This window comes from Struthio camelus, chromosome 2 (assembly GCF_040807025.1).
Source record: "Struthio camelus isolate bStrCam1 chromosome 2, bStrCam1.hap1, whole genome shotgun sequence".
NCBI classification, from domain to species: domain Eukaryota; kingdom Metazoa; phylum Chordata; class Aves; order Struthioniformes; family Struthionidae; genus Struthio; species Struthio camelus.
In genome coordinates this window covers 50524138-50550324 of record NC_090943.1, presented here as the reverse complement: position 1 = coordinate 50550324, position 26187 = coordinate 50524138, and the positions used below count along the sequence as shown (strand labels likewise).

Sequence of the window (26187 nt, the reverse complement as noted above, 5' to 3'; positions counted from 1 at the left end):
AGCAGGCAGGGCTTGGAGGTTATGCGAATATATGTATATTTTTTTCTTTCTTCCTTTCTTGCAGTGTTTGGTGTTTTGTGTTTTCTGTCTGACTTTAAGCTGGCAGGAAATAAAAAGAGTTGCTCTGCTTTTGGGATTCTTCGCTTCTCCTCTGTTTTGAGTTTCCAGTCCAGCCTTCTCGATAGCAAAGAAGAAAAGAGGTTAAGCATGCAAATTTCTTTTCCCTCTGCTACTTCGGGTGTTAATCGAGATTTAAGAAACCTGCTTTCTGAAGGGCTGAGGAAACACAGCTGAGGCAGTCCGGGGTTTTGGCAATACCGAGTCTTAGCAGGGTGGACCCGGCATCCCACTTTCGATCAAAACCTGTGCCACCTGTCCCTTCCTCGGTAGCGCTCTCTTCTGCTGCAAGTGGCTCAGTGGCTGCAAGGGTCTGCTGCCTTGGCAAGCAACGTGTAAAGGTTACTCCATTTGTCCCAAACCACAGGCAGGCAGGGAGGATGGCCTGGTAGAAAGGCTTTCCCAGAGGGCTCTCAGCCGGCAGAGCTGTGTCTGAGTAGCTCAATGGGCCCATGGTCTAGGCATGTTCCTGCCCGAAGGAAGAAGACAGGAGCCTGGTCCCTGGCACGCATGAATTTGAGGTAGAGCTGTTTATCTTGCCCAATAAGCACCATCGGTGATGAGGTTTGCGAAAATGGTTATCACTGCAGCCCTCCTGGAGGAGGATTTGCATCTCAGTTAAAGCACACAGCTAAGAAGGGTAGATCTTTGGTAGGCAGCGGGAAACGGCAAGGGGAGGCTGTTGTTAGCAAGAAGATGGACCCGTCACCAGGTTTCTCTCCTGTCTGTAGCTGGTACATTTGGCCATGTACCGTTTTGCCACCGCCTCTACCTATCCTCCATCCTCTCGATTTCATATCTGCCTAGTATCAATAGCCTCTGCTGTGCTGAAGGCCACAGCAACCCTTTGTGCAAGCATGTAGAGCATACTGGGGACAAAAATGCTGGCAGTTGGATGGAAGTGAGTAAAATGAATGGGGGCCTCTTAAAATTATAATAAAAAAGGTAAGCAGGTGAGCATTTGTGACCTTGATAATCGGTAAACCAGTTTGGTTTAAGAGCTCTGTTCTGCACCGCAATTATTGCGTTCAGCGCTACGGCATGACACACAAACATTCGATCTGACGTTCACGTTACTGAAGTAATCCTGTTGAAGCCTAATGCTTCCAATTTTCTAGCACAATATTCTGATTTCACTCGTGTAACAGAGTGAAGAATGAGCTCCTGTTGGAATAGCCGCTGGTAGATGCCACAGTGCATTCTTGGCTCAGACAGCCATAGATTAATAGCACGTATTTGAAGGAACCTGAAACTGCTAAAGATCTTTGCGCATAGTGTTTTATAGTGTTATAGTGCTATAGCATTGGACATGCATTTTGGTTAGTGCTTAATAAAACTGAAACCTGGACACTCCTAAGTTTAGTTTAGATTGTGTTCCATAAAGCAAACACACAAAACCAAAGCGGCAAACAGAAATCACGATGATATTTATCTTTAAAACCAGATTTAAAATACAATGGTAAAGCAAATACAGTATTTTCCCAGCCACAACATGTGCATGTGGACTGAAGTGTGAAGAGTTAATACCGTTTGAAACATATTTTAAAAAACAGAAGTAGGATCATATTTATATTAGGGCTCTAAAAGCAACTTTAATGGGCTTTATTTGCGAGTGATAATCTGTTAGACAATATCTTTTTCAATGTCTTTTCACCAAAGCAGTAAAATATACAAGTTTTACAGGTTTTTTGGTAAACATGGTACATACTAGATATTACATATTCTAGCCTAATTGTTTATCGTATGCCCATGACCAACACTTGTTAGTTACATGTAAAATTTGCTAGATTCATCTGAGTGCCTTTGCGGTTATTGCAATAGTTTTATCTTCAAAATACATTATAATCATGAATTCTCTGGTCCACTGATGTGATTGTACTTTTAATCTGTTTTAATTTTATGATCAAGCAATTAAGATACTTTCGGAATAAATACCTGCCCAAGACTACATAAAGTGCCAGAGAGTTTCCTTTCCCACGTGCTGTTGACACACCTATTCCGAACTAAAAAGTGAGGAATCTTTATTCATATACTCATATCCGTTAATTGTCTGCTGCGTCACCTTGAACAAATTGCTCTGCCTTAGTTTTTTCCCTGTAAAATAGGCATGATTCTGGTCAGACACTCAGCAGAGGTGGTGTGTGGAAGCTTACTGAATTCACAAGAATGCTTTGAGATTCTTGGATCAAAAGCACTTTGTACACGCACAGCATCTTATGGCTCATCAGTAGCAAAGTGCTACTATGGAGATTTCTGCCTATATATTTTACAATTTTGATGTAATCAGGAATTTTGGCTTCCTTTCTGTGCTGCAAAGGAATTCCTATCGATAACGCCGTAGTTCTGGGCTGAAGTGGCAAGCTTATTGCAGCATCAGGTGCCTTGCCAGCAGCAAAGGAATATAGCTGCCCCCAGAGAGTGCAACGAAAGCAACTGCCTGAGCCCTGTGTCTCAGCATGACAGAAGGCATAGGTGTGCTGATTAAAGAAGCTTTTGTACAGATGACCTTTTAAATAAACCCAATTTAAAACTCCCTTTCTCAGCTTCTATACATTTTCTTCGTTTTTGTTGTTTTCCACTTTTTATTTTCCAGCTTTTAAATTGGCTTGCAGTTGGCTATGAAAATCCACACCATAATTAAATCGTTCTCTTGTTCTCATGATCTGTTTCTCTGTTCTGCCCCAAGCCTGCAGGCTCTGTCTGGGAAGATGCGTCCAGGCTCTTGGTCAGATGGTGAGGAGCTAATGGAGGGAGAGCAGAAGGCAGAGTGATATGCCGTGTGTCCACAGCCTGACGTGGAAGGAAAAGAGCAAGCTAGCTAGCAGTCGGGCAGGCTGCACCTTGAAGGTGGATTATGCCCCAGTCGGGACATAGCCATGCTGTTATAGGATTGCATAGCAGTGTCACAGCATGCGCCTACTACATATTGGTTGAGTTTAGGGCAGAGGACCTTGCGGCCACACCTTTAGGATGTACGGATAGACGTGCCAAAGGGCAACCTGTGTTGCATATAGTGAGGATGTGGATGGTTTACACCGGGCTACATGCGCTTTCACTAGTGCTGTTCCTGGCAGTGGACAAAGCCTGACCCATACAACCAATAATATATTTATATGATATCAGTTCATCACTGTAAGTCTGTTCCTCGCTTAGATGCCTATGACATTCTATTTGCTTGTAGGATAATTCTTCTAATATTAGCCTTGAACTGCTTTTGTGTAAGTTTTGGGTTCTCAATTGCAATATCGAAGACAGTGAAGATTTCTGACACATCAAAACTTTCATTAGTGCCTAGGAAGAATGAGTAAAAAGTAAAGGGACAAGCTTTCTACATAATATGAAATTACTTCCATTACTCATTGTTATAAAGGAACGTTTTTAGAATTTTAGAAAAAACGAGCAAAACTCGGTGGTTGGGCAACCTAACGTGAGACAGAACTCAGAGAGGATTGCTGGACAGCCAAGAGCAGAAGAAAGAACGTAAAATACGTAATTCTACAGCAGCTTTAATTTTTCCAGAAAAAGCTGTAGACATTCTTACGGGTTCAATGAAACAGAGTAGAGCAGTTGCTAAAAAATACTATATATACTATTTGAAAGAAAATAGAGAACATCAGGGAGACTACCTTAATTCTGCTATGCAGAACATTAGTGTATCCTTGTGTAGTCTATCTAATCCAGATTTAGTCAGCCCATCTCAAATAAATTACGCTAGAAATACATACCTGGGCAATAAAAACGAACATAACCTTGGTACTGCTTCCATATGAAGGGAGACTTAAAAAGAGCACTTGGTAAAGAAATAAGTGAATTAAAAATGAAACATATTAGGGGCACATTAAATAACAAAAGGTAGAGAAAAATGAATCAAGCATTCACAATATAGAACTATGGGGATACTATATGTAATTAGAGGCAGCAGATCTAAAGCTGATAAGTGGAAAAGCTTTCTTACATAAAATTGCCCACTGACCTCATTGCTATAAAATGCTATTGAGATGAGAAGCTTAGAAACATTCAGAGCAAGGCAGAATGTTTCTATGAACTGTGGGAATATCATTTACAGCTACAATAGCCTATTGATGCTGTAAAAATACTTAGCTGCAGGGTTTAGTCTTCTTAAGAGTCTCCTGGGAGTTGCGTTTTACCTGATAGTAGTAGGATAGGTATATGCCTTCTTTAGCCTGCAGATGGGGGAAATGGGGAAGGGTTGTACCAGGTCTTCTGCTACAGACAGACACTAGAAAGCCAGCTGGCAGAGGGGTCTGGCAAAAAAGTGGTTGGAGCAGGAGGTTTTATGGTGCCTGCCTGTCTCTGCACTGGAAGTATACAACCCGCTCAGACCAGATCTGCGCTGCCCCAGGTCACGTCATCTTCAACAGCTTGTGTCTGTGTCAGTCAGCTACTGCTAGGAGATTTAGCCTGAACTGAGCCGTTCCTGACCACCCTCAATTTCCCGTGCAGGTGGCAGAAACACACTCTCTGCCTGCCAGAGGTTGGCTCTGTCCAATGTCAGCATGCGCAGAGGCTTCCTGGAGTAGGGCTGGATGGAGGTAGCTAGCTGCACAGCACAGATCACTCGCTAGGGTCCACACCCCACACTAATGTCCTGGGACCTGTAAGACACATCACCTTAAGTTTCCATTTTAAAAGCCAGTAAACGGTTTTAGCAGAACAATACAAGCTGAAAAAAGAAAAAAAACTGCAACCCTCACCCCGATTAATCACTTGCCTAACAATACCCACAGTACCTTCTTTCAAAAGCATTTGTCTCCATATTTGATTCAGCTGCAAGCACAGCCAATGCAAATGATGAAAAGCTACCAGAAGACACGATTTATTATTGTAAACCAGGCAGAGGCAATCCGCTGAGCTTTTCCTAGCCTGAATCAGCCGTGTTCCATTTAGGCCAACACCGCTGCAAGTCGTATTCAGGCTTTAGTCTTTCTGTATAGTTCTGTGGTCACATAATTCCTTACGAGGGGAAAAAAACCCGCTGTGGCTGGGAAGCAACAGGTTTTCTTTAGTAGATTTCTCTTTCTATTTCAGAGCTCAAAATAGCTTTGCCTTTTGTGAAAGTACTGCTTGCTAAGAGGGTGAAGTCAAAATAGTACCACTTATTTCTAGTACTGTGAAAACGTTGCTCATTTTCTCCCTGGCTTTCCACTGGAAACTTCTTCACAGCCATCTGTGGCGTACAGGGCGAGATTGTTCCCATGACGCTACAGTGAGTTTGGTAGGATGGCATAGGATGCCAAATTTGATTCCACTCATAGATGGAAACAATCCTCCTATACCATTTTAGCCTGATTTAGATATGTTAAAAAAGAATGGCAACAAGCCTGCAGATACAGCCTAAGGAGAGCTCACTTCTCAGTCCAGTCTCACTTGGCTCTTTGGTTTGCCTTTACAGTTTGCGGACTAATTTTTGCACACTAAAGAATGTTTATGGGCACAAGTAGATACACATATAGATGTACCTGGGAAGCCATACTGCTTGTCCTGCAAATTCCTGGGGACCCTAAGAAGCAAAGGCCTGTTTCCTTGGGCCAAGAGAGAAGCTTTTGGGAAGATTTCTGCGTTGTGAAGCAAAATGTCGATTTTATACACTGGGGATCTGCAGGATGGTGTGAACAGAACAAGCAGCACTTCGTCTGTTAATGGGGCTCTTCCTTCCACCTCTTTCCTCTCCCTCCTGTAACACAGGGAGTTTCACAAGCTTTGTATCTTGTAACCGCAGTGTGGCTTATTGTAGCGGGTGGAGGATACAGAAGAACCTGTGATGAATTGCAGAATGAGCTGGCCCTTACAGCCATTTGCAGCCACAGATCAAACTTTGCTCTTGATACTGCTCAGTCCTTTTATCTGGGAGTTCCCAAGCACCTCAATTACTTCTTTCTGTGGCTAGAGGAGAAGGTGATGACCTCTCATAAAAGCAACACTACAAAGAGAAAAATAATGGGTTATTTCGGTGATCTGGATTATAGTGTCAGCTTCTCTGAAAAAGAAATAAGAGGGCAACTGTGGCATGGAAGTGGGAGCAAGCAGCCAAGGGTGGGGAAGCTTGGGCTGATCCGACCAGGGGTTTCAGCTACCTGAAGTAAATATGCTGTTCTTTGCATTCATAATACTAGCTACTTTAACAGCATTTTCTGGTGATTCCTTTTTTCCCCTCTCTGGGATTCAAAAGGCTTTTGGTCCTGTATTTTGACATGTTTTCTAATCTAGAGGATGACTTTTCCTAGAGGAGCCTATGAGCTCTTTGCCAGTCTGGATCACAGTCTGAGCATTAATGTGTTAAGACGAGGCCCTTCAGAAAATGAGTAGCTCATCATTCACAGTGTGACAGGGCCAATAAATTTAGGATAAAGCCCCTTCAGGTACCCCCCACCTGCGACACCTTCCCTAAGTCTTACACAAAGGCTAAATGATATGGTTTATCACTGAGGAAAACCAAAGGCCTGTACTCTGTCCTAGTGAAAGTAACTGCTCTAAGGGATAGGGCAGAAAACCTCCCCCCACCCCCAAATCTGTGTTTTGATGTCCCTCCCTCCCTGATGTTAGTTCTTAACTGGCTGCGAGTGTGAACAAGAAACCACCTCATAATTCTGGTTATTCGTACTCCTGACTGCATGAAGGCACAGACACACTGTGACCCACAGCATCCTATGAAGTGGCGTATTAGCAGCTGCAGTGCCTGCTTTCCTGCTAGGTGTGCTCTCTTACAGGCCGAACGCTTTCTCTCCTGGAGATAGCTCCCATTAAATGTTGCATGGGGCATTCCCCATCCACCTCAGTATTGTACTGATTGAAAGGCATCCCTTCATAAAACTGCTGTGAGGTGCAGATCAGTGAGTCAGGGCTGGGTCTTTCCTTGGGGATCCTATCACAAGCCTCCAGTCAAACTATTTTGTTTGCCACCACATCTTCCATGAGGTTTGGCAGGGGTCCCACTAAGAGGAATGGTTTTATGATGCTTCATAACACCTAAAGAGGACTGCACCTACCTCTTCACCCAGGGCACCACCTGCACCTCCAAAGCTGTCTCTGAACACGTGTGCTCTTCTGTGTCTCTGTACGCTGAACTTCTCTGAGACCTGACTTATTTTTTCAATTAAAGTTTATCTGATTACTCGTTGACATAATAGTGGTCCGAGCTCCTAGGAAACACTTCTTCAGGGGTCAAAAGCACAGGCAGAGGCAGAGGAGTACAATTCTGACTAAGCGTTAGGAAAAGTGGTAACAACTGAAGTGAGTCATCAGATGGCTTCTTGAACTTAGTTCTCAGCCGAGGAGTCCCACATTTTCGTGTTAAAAAGCAAAAATAAAGAAGGTAGAGATTTTTAGGTCATAGGCAAATATTGTTTTCTGGTAACAGCATTGGAGGTTGGGGATGATAGTAGACCTGTCTGTTGACAGTCACAGCCCAGGGATTATCTCCATACAGCCCTAATGGTGTAAGGATGATAAGAGTGATAAAGGAGGGTAAAAGTGATCCTTAGCTTCAGGAAGAGTCAGCTAGCTCACATTACCTGCAATGGCAGCTTAATCTAAACTGGCTGTCTTGGCCTGAAAACAGGGACTGCTCCTGGAACCTCTTCCAGAAGTAAAACCACGGCAAGGCGAGAGGAATAGCGAGCAACAGCTGGAGATGGCACAGCTGTTAGTAAAATTATCGCCTCTCTACAGCCTTACTTTGAAAGATATGACCAGATCTGGATCATTACCTACTAAACAACCATACAAACTAGGTTTCAACAGTGACACTAGCCAGATCTGATATACTATAGAGGGAGGACATTTCTTCTTCTTCTTCTTCTTGCATATTTGCATACTATGACAGTGCTCAGAGTAAAGCTCAGAGTAAACCAAAACTTTCCCCAGGGAAAGTGTCAGTCAGGGTACATTTCTTGACTGACTTTTTTCAGTGAAAATACAGCTCTGAATTAGTCAAAGTGTTTCTTTTGGACATTTCAGTAAGTAACACTTTGAGATGGCATTCCACACTGAATCCTCAACTTGCTCTATTTAAAAAGGTGCTAGTTGAGCTCAGAACAAAGCTGGATGAAATAACCTATTTCTTCCTCCCACAAGACTCTTGTTTTACTCAGTGCATACGAGGGACTGAGGTGGGCAGTGCGTGAAGCCGGCAGGTGAAGGTGCCAAGGCTGACTTGTGTCAAGTTGTGTCAAGGTTGTTGTGTCAGAGAAAGCAGAGGGTGTCCTGGGGGAGCAAGTAGAGGGAGGCCCTGCAGGTCACTGGCTGAACAGTGAGCAGCTGAAAACAGCCTGTCCTTCCCATCCTTTCCTCTCTCTCCTCCTCACAGAGCAGCCTTGGCTTAGCACATTTTCTCAGTGCCGGTAAGGAGCGGAAAGTACTAGGGGGCTAAGATTGCCTGCTGCTATTGTCGTTTCCTCCTCAGTCTTGGTTAGAAAATAGTCAGCTTCACCTAGGCTGCTGAGAAGCCTTGAGGTGGCCCTGACAGGAGGATATTTGCCTCATCTGTAGTAAAAATTGGAAATAAATGCTGGCTTGCAGAGAGAGAAACTGCAGGGCAGAGAGAGAAACTGCAGGGCAGAGAGAGAAACTGCAGGGCAGCTCCGGCTGTCCGTAGGAGAGTCTAGCCTCACGTCTATCATAGCAAACTGCTGTGAGAATTAGGGAGAGAGACAAACTAGTGTGTTTCTAAGTGGTTTCTGGTTGCACATATCTTGTTTTCTACAGACTCAGCCTGTGATATCTGGAACCAGATTTATAGAACACTGAGTGTGCTTCCCAACCCAATTGCGGAGGGGGTGGGGGGAAGGAGAGCTACAAAAACAGGATGTACCCTTAAAAAAGAACCGAGCACGTCTTAAACATCTCAAAATTTATGTCCGATCTCACAAACGTTTTTTGATCATTTTCATTACTCTGTACGCCAGCTGAAAAGTGGGAATAACACTGCCCTTTTGTTTGCATGGTAAGGACATCCCAGGAAACACTCACAAAGAAAGTCACTGCTGTTTTCAAGGCTCAGAGTGTGCGCTATGAACCAGGTGCAGTGCTCAGATGCAGAGGTAGACTTCTTGCGTTACAGGGGCAGGGGCAACTGAGGCACATAAAAATGAAGAGGCTTTCCTAAGATCAAACAGAAAATAAAAGAGGCAATGGACAGCACAGAATCCAGGTCTCCAGACTCCTAGTACGACTCATTATTCATTAGATCTCTTTCTTTTCTTTGGATTAATCAATCAATCATTTGGATTAATTATGGATTTTGGTGAGAAAAATAAATCCTAGCGTTAGATTCCATGGACTGTGCCAACACATGCATAGTCTACTTAAGCAAGTAATCTGACTGAAGTTGCACTATTGGGGGAAATAAGAAATGCTGAAAAGCTCTACAGAATCATGCTTTTGGGAACTCCCAAGCGTTTGGGAATATCTAGGATGGGAATGATATTACATAGTCATCTTTTCTCTTTCAGAAAAGAAAAGAGAAAAGATGCTTTTCTCTCTTTCAGATATAAGATCCTATTAAATGGAGAGCAAGATAGAAGAACACTCACCAGGAGTAGTCCAGGTACTTTGTCTTGCCTCACTTTGGGGGAATAAGAGAATAGCCAAGATGATTTTTTTGCCTCTTTCCAGTCCTACACTTCTACGACTTGGCTCATGTATTTTGATCCATACAGCAGATGTCTGCTGTTCCTAGATGACGTAACTTGGTTGCATACAATAGGACATTGATCTCACAGATTGCAAATATCTTCCTCACAGAGGATGGCAAACCAATCGCAGTTGCATCCTCTCCAAAGCCGACCAAATAAGGCATTGTTAAATCTGCAAAAACAGCCTGCTCAGAGAGATGCAGATTAATGTTGTCTTTTACTTGTAAAGGGGAAAATAAGTATTTTTTCCAGATGGGGGTATATTTTAGGTCAGGTTTAGTGCAAACACAGTGCAAGCACTGTAAAAAATGAAACTTCTAGGTCAGCCGCAGAAGAGGGTGTAACTGGAGATTTTATTCTATTTCGGCAAAATATTTGTAGCACCTGATTAGCACGTCAAAGCAAGTACATCTCTGCCATTAGTACATGGACTAAATGAGGAGTTCAAAAAATCATCTCTAAGTTGTGCGTTAGATTAAATGTCTTGATATTAAAAAAGGCATAAGAAATGATAGTTTCTTTTGTTTTCCCACTTGTGTTAAAAGTGTAAGTTTTACACTTTTTAGTTCTCTTAGCATGAAAGAAATATATTTGCGAGGAAAAGAGAGACTCAATTTCATAATTATGTGAGCTAGAGGGAAATCATAAATTATTGCACGATGTGTGATAGAATCCCAAGAACTGACCACACTGTAGTCTTAGTTTTGGTTTGAAATTAATTAACCATGGACAGCATTAAGCATGGATGCAAACAGGGAATAATTTAGCAGGCAGTAATTCGTCAAGAAGATTTGTAATGTTTGCACTGTAATCCTGCTTCTGTTCCCACTGGTGTGGGCAAGAACGCCATTGTTATCAAGGACACTCCCCTCATACATGGCACATGGCAGAAAAGTAATTAACAGGATTAACAGCCACCTATGTTCTACTCTAGAGCTTTCACCTGCCTGGGGACCCTTTGGAAAATGGAACAGACTATGCAAGCCAGGTAGGCTAAATTATATCTACTACTTTGCTTCTAAGGAGAATTAAGCAAAATCTAATTAAGGTCATTTAAATTCAGAACCCCAGGGCCCCGATTCATAAACAAGATATCACAGGATATCAAGATATTTTGTATCAGAGGATTTGTCCATGGGCATGCCTTTACACTGCCACGGTTAATTTAGTTCTCCCAACTCTGAATTACCTTGCTTTACACTAAGGGCCAAGCAAACTCGAATTAGGGATCATTACCACGAATCAGCTGACAGGCAGTCATTTGCTAGCCCACAGTAGCGTGCCTGAGCCCAGAGGCTACATGTGTGCTTTTACAGCAATGCTTTCCTTTAATAGGAGCCCTGGGTTTCAGCTGGGAACTGCAGCTATCCTCGTGAAACACGCAGCCCTCCTCAAGCCCCTTTGAAGGGCTTGATCTGCCAGCTGCTGGGGTCAGATGCACTTGGCAGCAGATTGCTATGGCCATACAAACAGAGTCTGTCTTACACCACGGCAAATCCTCACTTGTGGAAACCCCCTTCCTAGGTCTCTTCCTCGCAGAGACACTTTCTGAACGCTGTCTCCACTGTGAGTCCCCAGCCTGGGGAGGCCTTCCCTCTGCGAGGGGTTGCTGATGCTGGGGCACAGCAGGAGGACAGGGAGAACTGAAGCACCAGCGTCTTCAGAAACCCTGAGCACAGAGAGTCCGCAGGCCAAACAGATTGATTTTCCGACAGTCCAAAAGGTTCCAACCAGGGCAACAAAATAAATGGTGAAGTTCAAGAAAAGTAACTGGAGGCCAGAGGGGAACACCCCCACCCCTCTCCAGTTCACATCTCCTGTTGTTTCAAAGTAATTTTCCAACATGCCCCTGGGAAGAGGAATCAGATAAATTAAGTAACCTATCATTGCACCTGCAGGGAAAGTTCTTCATCTTTATAGAATACATTTGTGTCTGGGGTAAGGAGGTTGAAAGGTGCTTCTCTGAGGCCGCTGGTGCATGGACTGGCAGCACTCCAGGCTTTCGCTGAGGGAAAAAAAAAAAAGCCCTAAAAAAACAGTAAATGTGCTGTTGACTCCACTGGGTTCACTTGGTGCCTTCAAAATGGGAAGGAGGAGCTGATGCAGTGTCTGCTGTACCTCCCCTAGCCTGTGTACCCGGGGATAAGGACTCCATCACTCCATCTCCAGAGAGGGGGAGAAACTGGGGGGATTCCCATGGGTGACATTCTTCCTGTGAAGGTCAGCTCTGCACTGCCTTGCAAACGCACCAAGGTTTAAGCATCGCCCTTTGCTTTACTCACTCTGTGCAGATGGCTGATTTTTGTAGCGCTTTGTCAAAAGCCTGGAGGAACCAGTTAATCCCAGAGCTGAGTCTGGATGTGGTTGAAATGGTCAGGGTTACTCTGCAAAGCGTGTAGTGTAAAAGCAGAAACTGCTTTGCCTAGCTGGAGTCAGCTCCTCCAGCATGACCTCCTGCCTTATTACAGTGCGTTTCTACAGACCTGAGGGAGCTGAGGTTGTGTCCCTGAGCAGTTAATAAGGAGGCTTCCGACTCTGTAAGCCAAAGCAAAATGAAATTTGCCCTTGACTCCTGTAGGAGCTGCAGAGAGTAGTGTAAGCTTTCCCCTTTGCTTTGAAATCAATTACAATTGTAACACTGGTAGAGCCCTTTTGGAAGTCACTGCTGCCACTCAAAGATGGGATGAACAGAGAAAATAAAACATTTAAAAAGGGAAAATATCTGATAATAACAATGCAAGATAGATTTAGGAATACCTGGATTTTTCTGGCAAGACAGCTCACGGGGGAAGTGAGGAGCCTGACCCTGAGCAAATCTCCCTCCTGCTCCTCACTGAAGAGGGTGCTCTCAGCATTTTGGAGCACAGCCCATGGTGGTGGGTGCCACCGTGTTCAGAGAGGCACCTGCTATAAAAATGTTGCTATCTCTTATATTTAGTGATTTAATGTAGTTATTCATGGGAGTGAGAGATGTGGGGCTAAATTTTGTGTGTGAAAGCACTGTGGTGAGATGGAAGGTCTCATGGCCAGCTTTTCCTCTCTCCTGCTCTAGTTAGGTGACTGCATTGAGGTGCTCATGGAGCCATGGAGAGACACTTGCAGAGCTGAGAGCGTGTTCTTCCGTGAGGAGCAGGAGGGAGATTTGCTCGGGGCCAGGCTCCTCACTTCCCCAGGGAGCTCTGTCTTACCACGCAGTGCTCGCGGCCAGACCAGCTTCTGCGAAGGGCTCCTGTACAGCAGGGGAGCGTGCGGGAGGGCTGGCCAAGTCACAAGGAGGTGCCTTGGAGAGCATGTCACCCACCTCTACTTGAGGATGTTCCTTTACTCTGGAACAACTCCCAGGAGATACATAAATTATTTCTGCAGAGGGCATCAAAAGCAGACTGGAGAGGTCAGGGCCAGCAGGGTTCAAACAAAATATGTGGAGAATGAATTAGTGAAAAAAGTTCAGGGGTTGGTGGCACCTGTCAGAGGCGGAGGATACTTGGGGGTTCTCCCAATAGTTGGGGAATATTTGCTGTAGTGAAAAGATCTGCCTGCACGGACAGTTGTGCCCAGCTCTCACGCCGGGGCCCACACACTGGCTCCAACCCGTGCTAGCTGCGGTGGGCAGGAGTGAACGAGCAGCGGGGACAGGCTTACGGCGACGTGGCCTCAGCCTCTTCTAGAAGTACGTACCCACCTCTCCACCACCAGCTCTGCTTCACAGAAGGCTGGCAAATCCCTGCAACACCACCGAAAGAAACTAAAGCACGGGTAGAAAATAATAGCATGTTTCCTACCCTTGGTGCCTTTCTTCTAGGAAATGAAACAAAAGAACTAGAGAGCAGGAGCGTATCGGGTGTAAAAACTCTGGCGGCAGTTCTAGAGATAAGAGAAAAAGATATTCCATTTCCTAAGAGACCACATGCAAGGCAAAGACACCTCATACAAATCTGCACGTGTTTCAGGAAGAGTTTCAGAATGACAACTGGTTATTGCAGAAATCTTAGAGCAGATTTTGCAGTTGAATGTGGAAGTGGCATGAGATAATTCTTGACTCCTTTCCCTCAGCTGCATTGAGTCCTGAAGCCACAATACCGTGCTACCAGTGTTGAAGCGTTGTGCCAAAGACAGCCAAACCCAACACAAAACCTGGTCTGAACCATTATTTTCTTGATAATCAGAACTGAACCTGAACTGTGATTTTGAAATAATGTTGACGTTTGAGTCGGACCAGCGCCAGTCACAGCTGAATGGCAGTTACACAAAAAACATGGTGTTTTGACTTCCTATAGAGAAGGGAATTTAAATCATTGCAATTTCCATGTCAGCCTGCCAGGAAGAAGACTATGAGGTGCAAGTTAATATATGTATTATAAATTCTCATTGCTTTCCTCTTCAAGAGTTTTCCTGCTGCACTCTTCTAGTTGGTTGTTACATGAGACATACCACCAGCAACGACTTACAGTTATTAGCTTCAGTCCTGCCCTTTTTTCCCCCTCAGTTTCTGTGGCAGGAAGGCAGGAATAGTCTGGCCCTTTGCCTTGAAGGTGCCATACTTTGATTTTGCTTAAACTCCTGAGAAGCTGTAGCCTGACTCTGGGCAGCCAGATTTAAGCCTCCAGAGGCAGTAACTCTGCTGGAGCAAGGACTTGGTGGAGTTGGCTGCCACGGGGAAGGACCCGCTGTTTTTTTTTTGACGGTTGTACATCCACGGCAGAACCGCTGTTAATACCACAACGGTGGTGTTAATCCCACCACTCTGCTTTGCTTTTGCTTGCAGGGCGCCTAGTGTTTTGGGGCATCGCACAGCCACACTGCAATCCCAAGGCCTGTTCGTGTAGGGAAGCTGCGGTGCAGTAAGGATTTGGCCGTGCATTTTCTGACCCTGCTATGGGCCTTCAGCGCTGCCCCGGGGCTCATAGCCAACACCGGGCTGAGGCCCGCAGCAGCCTGTAGACCCCAGTAGCTCCACTGACCTGCAGGTGCTCATGATGCTGCAACTGGTGGCGGAGGGACGGAGCGCATCCTGCGCCCGATCCTGTACGCACGCAGCCGCCCCTCTAACTCCAGGCACGTGCACTGGAGCTGCAGCGTTGGTGGGTGAGTACCACCGCCAGGCTGCATTAAATCCCTGTGTTCAGCAGCCGCGGGGCTACGCCTGTGGGCCAGCTCGGAGGCAGCAGGGCCAGGGTGCCAGCTCCTCGCTCCCTTCTCAGCCTCCCCCGCCGATGCTGCCAGCTCCCAGAGAGACCCCCTTTTTGTTCTGTGATTTTTTTCCCCAGTGGAAGCGTGTTTCAGTGGGACGCGGCCACACTGGGAGCAGCCTCTGATTTGCCCTGTGCTAGCCCATGCACGTGAGCAGAAAAATTCGAATCGGAGAGGTCTCCCCTTCATTCTCGAAATAGCTTACTAGGAAAAAAAAAGAAAGAAACTAAAAAGATAACTTTGCCATCTGTGTTTGAGACACCTAAACCATGCAAACCACAGAGAAAACAGGCTGTCAGAGGTTTAGTTAGGCCAGGGTCTTGGGAGCCCACACCCACCGCAGCCTACAAAAAACCCAAACCTTAACCAGCGGTGCAAAGAACAGCGCCCTGTGCAGCGGTGCAGCCACGGCAGTGACACCTGGACTGACTTCCCTGGAGCCACGGTCCCCGGTGAGTGCCTGCTTCCCTCTTCTGCAAAACCTAAAGCCTGTCCCTATTTGTTTTCCATACACAGCTTCAGGGGAAAGAAATCCAGCTTGCACATTGCCTTTTTTGCAAAAATAGCTCATCCATCATTAAACTCATGCCACTAGCCTGAATTTTTTCTAGTGCAATTTAAGGTGGGTCTGAAGAGTAAAAGAAAATAACCTAAGTGCTGCGGAGGCGTGCAAAGCTCTCACAGTGACCCAAAACCACTGGCTCCGCACCTTTCAGCGAGCTTTTGCAATAACATTTTGGAAAGAGATGCTGGAGACGAACCAGTACTGAGATAACCGCGTGCCGCTGGCTGCACTCACCACTCAGTTGTAGGTGATAGGTCTCAGTCTCAGGGGATGGTTTTTGCCTTGCTGTGCCGGAGCTGAGGCGCTGCCTGTCGCAGGGTAATTGTGACAGTTACGGTTCCCAAGGGAGACTTTGGCTCGCTGAGGAATTTTTGAACCAAACGAATTACAGCAGCTGGAGCTTGTCGGGTTTGGTATTGCCTCGCAGCTGAGAAGGACGAGTCTCATGCCCTTAGCTCATCACTGATTCCTTAAACCACGTCATTCCCAAAAGAGAAGCAAAAAGAGATCAGATTTATTCTGGTTAACTAACTGTCCCTCCGTGTCTCGAAGGACAGTCTGTTGCCTGTCAACTTCTAGTGCGCTGTCAAGGTCCCAGCAGGAAAAAATCAAATCCTCGCTAGAACATCTGAAATGAAAGACCACCCCATCTAAAATCAAATTAGGGTGATTGTTAATGTAACCGGTAACAACTGCAGAGACAACAGTCAAGCAAAACCCCAAAGCGCCGATGCCTTTGTGGTTCGCGTGCGGCACCCCCTGAACTGAGCAGGATTTTGTGACGCTGTGCTTCGCAGCGGCACACACCTCGCTCGCGTTTTCGGCAGCATTTGGATTTGCTGTGATGTGGCTTAGAGCGGGTGTTACGAAGCGGTCGGGGCAGACGCTGCCGCAGTGCCCGGTCCGGGGGGCTCGGTCGCCCCCTTCGGGAGCCGCGGGGCCCCGGGGGCGAGGAAACTCCTCCCAGGGGCATCGCTGCCCCAGGCTTCGTCACCTCGACCGGCGGCTTGACAGAGGGGCCTTTTCCACCGGTTTCCACAAACTCTCAAACATCCTTTGCATACGCTGTTTTCGTGGCTGTGATTGCCCTTAATTTCTACGTTTTAGGATTTACTTGTGGTGCATCTGATTTATACAATTTCTTTCAGTCTGCTTACGTATTTTTGCCGAGCCGCGCTGTAGCATTAGTAGAGTTTGGCTGTTTACTTTCCTTGGTCGTTTGTTTCAAAAGAAGACAAATGAAACTATGTTTTGAATTTTGCATATTACAAATTCAACTACTATGCACAGTGTACAGATGTCATGCTAAAAGCAGAGTACTGCGTTTATATCTGTACTTGAAACTCCAGAGACCGACATAATTCTGCATATAGTTTTGTATCTTGATAGAAAGTTTAAAAATTAATAGCGCACATACTTATGACTATTTTTATTTGTTTAGTTTTAAGCAAATAGTTTGTGCTTAGACTGATTTTTTTTTTTTTATTGCAAAGGACTCGTGTTGCAAACCTTACTCCTAAATAATTCATATTCATTAAAGTTGCTTCCTGAAGATAAACAGTGGAAGGATTAGCGCCCCCTCCCCCTCCCCCCCCCAAAGTTGTGCTTTTGGAATAAAATCATTTCTGAATGTTTGAAAACAATTACTTTAACATTTTTTGCTGGATTCCAAAACACTGCACACGTTTGCTGCAAACATTCACTTCGGCACCCACAGCAAGCACAGAGATACAAGGCAATTCAGGCCAGAGGGTACCGAACGCACAAACACACATCTACAAACACGCTCGCTATCCCTAAAAGTAGCTGCTTCCAGGACTGGTGAACTTGCTAACAGGTTAACAATAACGTAGGAGGTGGAGGTGAACTGAACGCTGGATTAACTCGTACCCCGAATAACACTGGCGGAAGGTGTTTTTAGTCAGTGCACGTGAGAAACTGAAGGGAAACCAGAACATGAACGTTGGCCATTTCCCCTTGGAAGAAGTTCATAGTGCAACTGCCGCTGTGGTGAGAGGTTCAGCTTTGCACGGCGACCTCTGGGTTATTTGACCTGATTTCAAAGATGCAGGTGCAAATGAAATGGGAAAGTCCTGTGCTAATTGCCCGAATCCAGGCATTTCGCTGCCAGGGGCTGGGGAAAGCGCTGGAGAAGCTCCCTGAGAGCAGTGATGGGGGCCGACATCTTGTTTCTCTTTGGGCTTGAATCTCAGCCATTGGCACGGGCAAACTGGTGCGCAGCTTGTTAAATACGCATGAGTGTATAACTTAACAACATGTCCAGCAGGCTCATCTACCTCTTATGGTGGCAGACTGGCTTGAATTCAAAGTCATACGCAGCAGTAAAAAAGAAAACCCAGATTTTCTTGTTTACTGCAGCCTAATGACCTGCTATGCCGACCAGCAGTGATGGACGTGGCGGTTAAATGCAAAATAGCAAAGAGGTATTGCAGGCAGAACAGAGCAGATGAGAAAATCAGCCACTGTGGAGGATGCAACTATTTTAAAACTGCAAATTCCTACTGAAGACAGGTACTTTTCCTTGTTAGCTGCTAGACAATTTGAGAGATATATTTTATTTATTCTCGTGAATCTTTTGAAAATTTTGGTGCTTTCAAATGACTTTCTTTTTTAATGTGTGCACTGGGGACTCTACATCTTATTAAAAATGAAATTGCAGTGACTCTAGCCAAAGTCAAAGGACTTAATTAGCACCGCATAGAGAAGCTGCTGAAGATCATGTCATTAGATGTTAACTTTAATACATTAAGGATATTTTCTGCCAGCCTATTAGCAAAATGGAAACATCTAAGTAACTCAGACCAGCGGCACGCGTTAGTTTGGTTCGTTCTTCAGCCTGCCAGGCTCTTTTCCAAGGGACAGGTCTGGGCATGGGAGCTGACACAAAGGTTCAGTTCAGAAAGCTTGCTGTGAGTCCTCCTCAGGTTTCACATTAAAAAAAAAGAAGTCACAGTTCTATTTCAGAGCTGTTTCAAATCACTCGTTTTCCCTCCATCTTCCCTTTCTAGGTTACCGTGCCTTCTTCAAGACTGAGCGCAGACTGGCTAAAGATGGCAGTTACAAGCCTAGTGAGTATACACTTCTCTGCGCTTGTATTGTTGTGTAATCTTACTTTTTCTTTCCCCCCTTTTGGCCCTCATCAGTTTTCTAGCTCTCCTGAGCCGACAATGCAGTTCTGCTGTAGTAGTAATACAAAGCCTTTTCCCCACCTCGTTCCAAGATTATGAGATGATGGATGGGATTATGTGTTTTGTTACGGAAAACACATAATCGAGCTGCCAAGCCAGCAGCCTTGCAAATGGTCTGACACAGGTAAGGCTATCACCACCTGCTATTTTCATGCTTGAAGTGGGCTGGAGGTGGTGAGCAGCTCTTTTGTAAAGAGTTTGTTACTTAACAAACCCAAAGCAGCAGATGAATAATGAGCGTCAGTAATAGCAGTCACAGTCAGTGCACTAGAGCATCGGACTCCACCCCGGAAGCCAAACTCAAACATTTTTAGTCGGAGGTGAAAACAGCATGTGGCTGTTTCTAAGGCCGAGTTTTGTAGCAGCTCGGTAGAAAGTTCGCTCCCCACCAAGTGTCTGCTCCAGCAGCCCATGGTGCTGGTGGAAAGGCTCCTGCTGACGCCCTCGCAGCCTGCGTCGCTCCCTTGCCGGCAGGCCCCAGGCCACAAGGCCGCACCGTGAGTTTGCAAGCGGAGGTGGCGTAACACCTCTGCGACCTCCACGGGCCTGCTGCATGGGCCCAACTCTGCTGACGGCCGTGAAGCAGACCAGTTTGTATCAGCAGGCGATGACTCTCTATTTGTTTGCTGTTGTTACTGGAGAAAGACCAAGCTGTATTTCGACCTCTTTGGAGCAAGTTTTAGATGTTTAGATGTTGGGTGCAGGCACATTTCAAGCAGTCTGACATGCACTACACTTTACCAGGAGCCTTTGTGCCTTTCTAGCTAAAATAGGATGTATTGGGGATCTTAAATTACTTCTGATGGAGAGGGTCACATTTAGGCTTTACTGAACCACTTCTTCAACACAAATTTGTCTGATGCACCATTACAGGTCACCCACCATGACAGGACCAGCTTGGATTATTATAAGAATGACAGCACTGTGATGTCTCTGGCTGGAAACGTTTTCAACGGCACAGACTTCACGTGTGACAATAGGCAGGTCAGGCAGTTTGCTAGAGCTTTCCTGCCAGTATTTTTCTGGCTTGTCTTCTCTGTGGGCACGGTGGGAAACGCCTTAGTCGTGCTTGTCTATTGCAAATACCGCTTCAGGAAGAGCATTGCAGATCGGTACCTGCTACACTTGGCCATTGCTGATCTGCTCCTGCTTTTCACCCTCCCTTTCTGGGCCAAAGCTGCCTCTGATGGCTGGGTCTTTAAGAGTTTCATGTGCAAAATTGTCAACAGCATGTATAAGATCAACTTCTATGGCTGCACCTTGTTTCTAACGTGCATCAGTTTTGACAGGTACATCACTGTTGTCCAGGCAAAAAAAGCTAAAAATTCTAAGCAACAAAGGCTCCTGCGCAGCAAGCTCATGTGCTTGGCCGTCTGGCTGACATCTGTGAGCCTGTGCATCCCAGAAATTGTGTACAGTGAAAGTAAGCGAGTTGGTGACATAACAGCTTGTAAAATGACATACCCACCAACCATCAACAGGACCTTCAGAGTTACTGTCCTGGCTTTGAAAATCACAATAGGATTCTTCCTCCCGCTCCTTGTCATGGTTATTTGTTACACCCTTATCATCAACACCCTCCTTCAAGCCAAAAGATCCCAAAAGCAGAAATCACTGAAGATCATCACCACCATTATCACCACTTTCCTCCTCTCTCAGTTCCCATACAACAGTGTTTTGCTGGTCAAAACCATCAACACGTACACCAGCGTCACGTACAGTTGTCAGGCTGCCGACCGGATGGACATCGGGCTGCAGGTCACCCAGAGCCTTGCCTTCCTGCATAGCTGCCTCAACCCTTTCCTCTACGTCTTTGCTGGGGAGCGGTTCAGGAAAGCGCTCTGTAGGATTATGCACAGCTTTGTCTGCTGCTTGAGCAGGGGCCAAGAGCAATGCTCCTCTGCATACGACAGCCAGGAGCAGAGCTCACACTGGTCCTTTGCGATGCTGGGGAGACGACGGGTAAGAAGCTCTCTGACCCTGAGCACCCACTTGAACTTCTCCGTCGTGCCCCCCTCCTGCCAAGCCCTCATGTAAGTTAGGTTAGTACCCCCTGCTCCCCACTTGAGCAGTACCCAGACCAGCTCTTTGGACACCATACATATACCCCGAAGACTTTCTCAGAGGAGAGACTCGCCACCCTGTCTCAGGGCTTGGTTTTGCAAGGGGCAGCGCACATGGGCCTTCCACCGGCGCCAGCGGGAGCGGAGGGCGTTCGGGGCTCCCCGCACGCCCCGTTGGTGCCTTGCAGGACCAAGCCCTGGATTCTTAGCTGAAGGGAAGTGAAACCGTGAACGCGAAGCAACAAAACGGAGAGATACTAATTGTAAGCAGAACTGATAAGAGGATAAAAGCTATCTTTGTGACAGCTGTAAATACCCAACCCATCTGTGGCTTGAACCACAACCTGAAATAACAAGCCTCTCATGGAAACGATGAGCCCGGCTACCATGGCAACAGCCACACATCAGGCAGGATGAACCATCAGTCCCATCCATAATAAATGGCAGGAAAGAGTTTTGCCTTAATTTGCTGTTTCAATCAGGGTCTTGTCCAGAGGTGGTTGAACTCAAAAGCCCGTTCCTACATTGCTTCCTTATGAAGAATGCTGAGGTCCTTTCACTGGGTCTCTTCTAAAAAAGTCTGCATTTGAGTCTAGTCAGAGTCGCGATCAACTCCATAATCACCTCAGACCAGTGCTCAGCTGCATCATTTAACATTCAAAATAGCCCCTCAATGCACCAGACTGGCTCCAGATGTCCTCCAACGTAAGCAAGAAGAGCCTTTAGCTCTTGCAATATTTTATTCAGTCTCTGATATGCAAATGATATTCTCTATGTGTGTGCAGGCACAGTCTTGTTCTGCTGAAGAGAGAGTTCTTGTTGCAAAGGAAAGCTGATCTTTGCTGGTCATAAAGTGGTTGTTGTAGAACTAGGTTGATTTTTGTCCAACTTTAGCTGTTTGATGTAACGTGAAACCAGGTACAATTTATATGCCGCAGCATGTATTTTGGAACTGGAATTTTGTGTGGTCTCTGTATTAGCTAATCACACCTCACAATAAAAATTCAAGGGGATCAGATGCTTTGAATTTTCTGTCCCAAGGAGATTTGTTGTACTATGGTGAGCAGCCCTAGCAAACCGAAACACAAAATCCAAACCAGTGAACGAATGAACGCTGACTTTAAGTTGGTCATTTTGCTAAGGCTGGAAAGTATGGTTAGCCTGGGACCAGTAAGACAGAATAATTAAATGTCAGACCTAGCAGTAATTAAATTTTGATTGAGACTTCCCTCTTCAGATTAGTGAAGATGGAGTTTCTTAGAAGTGGAGTGCTGTAAAACCCCCAGCAATTTCTCTAGGTCTTTGGACGGGCCAATATTCATGCCATAACGTCACAAATGACTCCAGGCCACAATGGCACTGCATGGTCGTTGCCCATCTCTCTTCCCGTGTTCAGGAAACTGTATTGCCTGTGCTGCCGAACCGGACCCTACACCTCAGGGACTTGCACTGGTAGTTTTAATAATAAAGGAGGCTTCCATTTAAAAAAACAATTTAATCTTGTTTGGCATTTGGTAATTATTTCCTTTGAGAAAAAATTATTTTCATTGTATATTAATCATTAAAGTAGATTGGTAGACATGAGCTTTCTACTAGGTTTAGCACTTTTTTTTCGCTAATACATTAAATCTGTATATGTAAGATGTATTTAAGGGGCTATAGTTTCATATACATTTATTAAGATTTTTGCTTTTCACATTTTCCTTAGGGAAGGAAATGCTAAAAGCTGCATGTATTTTTTACTATATGTGCAATAAAGTTTTTTTTTTGAGACTTATGCCAAGCTCTGTTTGAATGAAGGTTGAAATCCCAACAAATAAAGGCACTAGTACACGTACTGAGGGGACGAATTGATTGTTTCTTGCCAACCTCTCCTTTCCCATTTTAGATCTAGCAGCCATACACATAACCTGTTTTTATCCATGTTTGGAAAGAGCAAATGACCTTTCTTATTTTTACAGTTCCCAGGAAGTTTCTTAACCTTCACTGAGCCCGTCACTGAAAGGAACTGGAAGGGTGAATTTAAATGTCAGGAAAGAGATTGCAACTGGAGGCCGTATCTGTAGCCAGCCTGCACTGCGGCAAAGCCTTCTCCCTCACCCCAGCACAGCTACGAAGGCCGAAAGCGCACGCGACGGTGCAATGATGTGATTGCCTCGTGTGCGGGCATAAGAGCGTGGCCCTGACACCTGGCAAACGCAAACACAGAACTGGCCTTGGACCAAAAAGACTAGAGGAAAACTTTGCTAGTAGGGTTTTCCATGCTCTTCCACCAACTACGTCTAAGGCTGGGTTGGGGAAATCTCGTTTTCCACCCAAAGGGCCTCCCAGGCACCGGAGCGGGTTTCGGCTGCCGAGGAGGGGAGGACACAGTTTTGGGAGGGAGCCACTTTCTGGGGGTGCAGGAGGAGGGGGGAGCCCTTGGGTAGGTGCTTCCCTGTGGCGGCTGAGCCCCGGCGCGTCCCCCTGGCTGGAAGCGGCTGGACCCTGGGCCTGCCCCAGACCTCCACCGAGGGAGATGGGGCTGTGATCCTGCCACGGTCCAGGCTGCCTCTGGGGGAGGAAAAACGTGCCGGCGGAGCTGGCCTGGCAGTCCTGCCGCCTGGATGCCAAACTCTGCTCCCCGCCCAGTGCGAACCCCATCGCTCCTTTACAGTCATCTAGGGTTTCAGGTTGTTTTTAACAGCTTCAAATATGTAGAGCAGAGTCTTCTAAAAAATTCCCTTCTGAACTTACCTGCCTGGAGGGGAAGGGACAGAGACGAGGAACTGGGAAATCACCCCTCTCCTACCATTTCTCTTCCAAACAGAAGCCTTAATTCCCCTCCAAGCTGCGTACTTAGCTGCTAGCCCCCCGAATTAAGCGTGCCAACCTTAGTCGGTGACCCGCCGGTCAGCCCCGGCGGCCTGGAGGTCCGGGTCCCGGCGGCGAGCTCCTCTTCGCCGCGCCGCCGCGCAGCTTTCCCGCAGCCCCCGGCTCCCCCCCGCCGTGCTCTCGAGCAGGGAGCGGGCGTTTAACACCGGTCACACCAAAAATGACCGTCGATAAGTAAAAGAAAGAAAAATCCGCGCCGGAAGAGCGACCCGGGCTGGGCAGGAGGCCCTGGGAGAAGGGTTGCTCCTCACGGTTGAGCTTTATGTAGTGGGGAAAAAGAAAAAAAAAGGCACTTTGGAGCACCCCCAGCCCTATGTCTGACTTTCAATACTGCTTTTCCTCTTCCCGCTCTTTGAAATTCAGCGCCTTTTAGATAAAGGTAAAGGCTGCTTCGCTGTGCGATACGCGGTGGGAAATTTTCATGCCTGGCTGGTTAGTGAAACTGTTGAGGCTTGTGAAACGGCGATGAACTTTCGCAGGCTCGGGCGGAGGGGTCGCGAGCGGGTCACGCGCGTCCCGCTCTGAGTCACGCTCGCCCAGCGGGCTCGGCAGCCCGCGCCGGCCGAGGCAAAGCCGCGCCGGGGGCAACCGACGTGCTTTACCCCGAGCCTGGGGGCTGGTGCCGGGCCTGCCGCGGCGAGCCACGGCACGGCGCCCAACGGGCTGGGCGGTTGCTTCAGCCTCTCTGAATCGAGACCTGCTGGGGGGGGGAGGTCCACCTGGCCCCCGTTGGGTAGCACCTCTTTCTTTCCCTTGCGCTAAGGGCTTTCCTTTGCGAGGGTTTCCCCTCTCCCTCCGCCCGGGCGCTTTGCCACGTATCTATCTGGCCCGGATGCCCCCGAAGTCGCCCTCCCCCTTCCCGCCGGCGCAGCCCTGGGGCGTCCCCAGCCTGCAGCCGCGGGTCCCTGCTTCTGCCCAAAGGCTTTAGGAAAGCTCTCAGCACCTACCGGCTTGCCACGCAGCCGGGGAAGAGCGGCGTCCTCTCTTCCGGGCCGGGTCAGCAGGGCACGGCAAACTCGCTCTTGCCGTCGGGCAAGCACCAGCGCCCAGTGCTCCCGCCGGCCCCGGCGCCACTCGCTCCGGGTGCGCGAGGAGGGAGGTGCAAAACGCCGGCACTGAGGCCCGACTCCCTTTGGCCTCAGATCTAACAGGTCACAAACGGCGGCTGTGTTTCCCACCGCGGGTGCAGTTTGCTGAGCCCCAGAGCTACGCGTAGGGCTCCCTGGAGCTCCTCTCGGCTACTCGGCGCTCCCTCCACCTGGAGACCTGGTAGCACCCCTGGAGCCGAGTGCGGGCCAGTTGAATAAAGCAATGCTAGATTTCTCCACCCCGCTCGCAGCCCTGTGACAGCACGAGGAAACCTGGCTCCTGCTAAAGGCTGTTTAGCCGCAGCCCGTCTCTGCCAGCTGCGGGCTGGTGGGGAAGGGGGGAGGCCCGAGGGGACTGCAGAGGCCACGGCGTGAGAGGTCAGTCAGCGGCTCCTATTGCTGAACTTCTTAGCACTAACCTAGGAGCATCGACAGGCTTCTCGACGCTTCAATCGCTCTACGCCAGACAGCCCGGCAGGAACGAGGGAGTAACGCTGCCGGCGCGGGCAGTACCCCCGCAGCAGCCCCGGCTGCCCTCGGCCCTGCTGCTGCACAGGACGCGGAGGCAGCTGGGACTCGCAGTCACGTAGCACCGTCCTGACCTGCTTGCGGTGTGGGAGGAGGAAGTTAAGACAGCTGACTGAGAAACTTGCACTTTTTGCAGACAAACCCATTTAACTGATGAGCTGAAACGCGGGCGTGCTGGGCAAAAGCACCACTTCCAAACGGCAGAAAAGCTATGGAAAGGTGTGGGAGAACTGCTATGGATGCTGCAAGCGTCAGCAAAGTCACGGTAAACATGGTAGCCTAGGTGTATTGGGTCTGAAACCAGATCCATCTAGCTGAGCTTGGTGTGCATAAACCCATCGTGTCCAAGCACACTCCAGAACAATTACACGTGATTTAACTGATCGGGTGCCTTAGTGCCAGTGCCCTGATGGCTGCCTGTCTCTTCCAAGCCTCTCGGCCCATACCAATTCTGAAAGCTTAGATTTGGACTACGAATAGTCCCTGTGACGTTTCAGAGACTAATGGAGAGGCTACTGCTGTCTCATAGCAGCTATGCAGCCACTTACCTTGCTACCCTGCGGTAGGAGTAAGGGCTTAGAAAAGTTGGGGGAAAGCACTTCGTACCTTAGATGTGCCCAGTCCATGCAGCAGATTGCCCTACTGCGCGTGCCAGGGTCGGGATTTGGGGCACACGCCATGAAACAGGTGGGTTAAAACCCCATGTAAGACGGAACAAGAGCTGGGAGAGTCTTGCCCCTAACACCGAGGAACACAGAGGTATTGATCAGCAGGGCTATATGTCAGTTATTGGAGACGTAGATACGGACTTCCAAGTTACAACCTCCCTCGCGGAGCTGCGGGCAGCAAAAGTCTAGCCGCTTACACGTGCGTATTTGGCAGTACAAAACTCAGTCTTTG

The 26187-nt window shown here is 47.3% G+C and overlaps 1 protein-coding gene and 1 long non-coding RNA gene across 5 annotated transcripts; one reads left to right on the top strand and one right to left on the bottom strand.

Moving 5' to 3' along the window:
• Positions 1-1535: 1535 nt before the first annotated feature.
• LOC104152482 (uncharacterized) lies at positions 1536-25304 on the bottom strand. Of its 4 annotated transcripts, none has more exons than XR_695964.2 (3): positions 7125-9096; positions 5598-6058; positions 1536-4733 (listed from the first exon to the last, which is right to left on the bottom strand). It is a non-coding gene; the product is annotated as an uncharacterized lncRNA (long non-coding RNA). The 4 variants fall into 4 exon arrangements; XR_011139731.1 differs by lacking the exon at positions 7125-9096 and adding exons at positions 15760-15994; positions 24619-25304 and having other exon boundaries at positions 1587-6058; XR_011139732.1 differs by lacking the exon at positions 7125-9096 and adding exons at positions 15760-15994; positions 23670-24013 and having other exon boundaries at positions 1587-6058.
• On the top strand, positions 15316-22446 carry CCR9 (C-C motif chemokine receptor 9). The gene is made up of 3 exons (XM_009687959.2): positions 15316-15412; positions 18555-18614; positions 19608-22446. The coding sequence occupies exons 2-3, from the start codon at positions 18597-18599 to the stop codon at positions 20769-20771; spliced, it is 1182 nt and encodes a 393-aa protein (XP_009686254.2). The 5' UTR covers positions 15316-15412; positions 18555-18596; the 3' UTR covers positions 20772-22446.
• Positions 25305-26187: the final 883 nt, after the last annotated feature.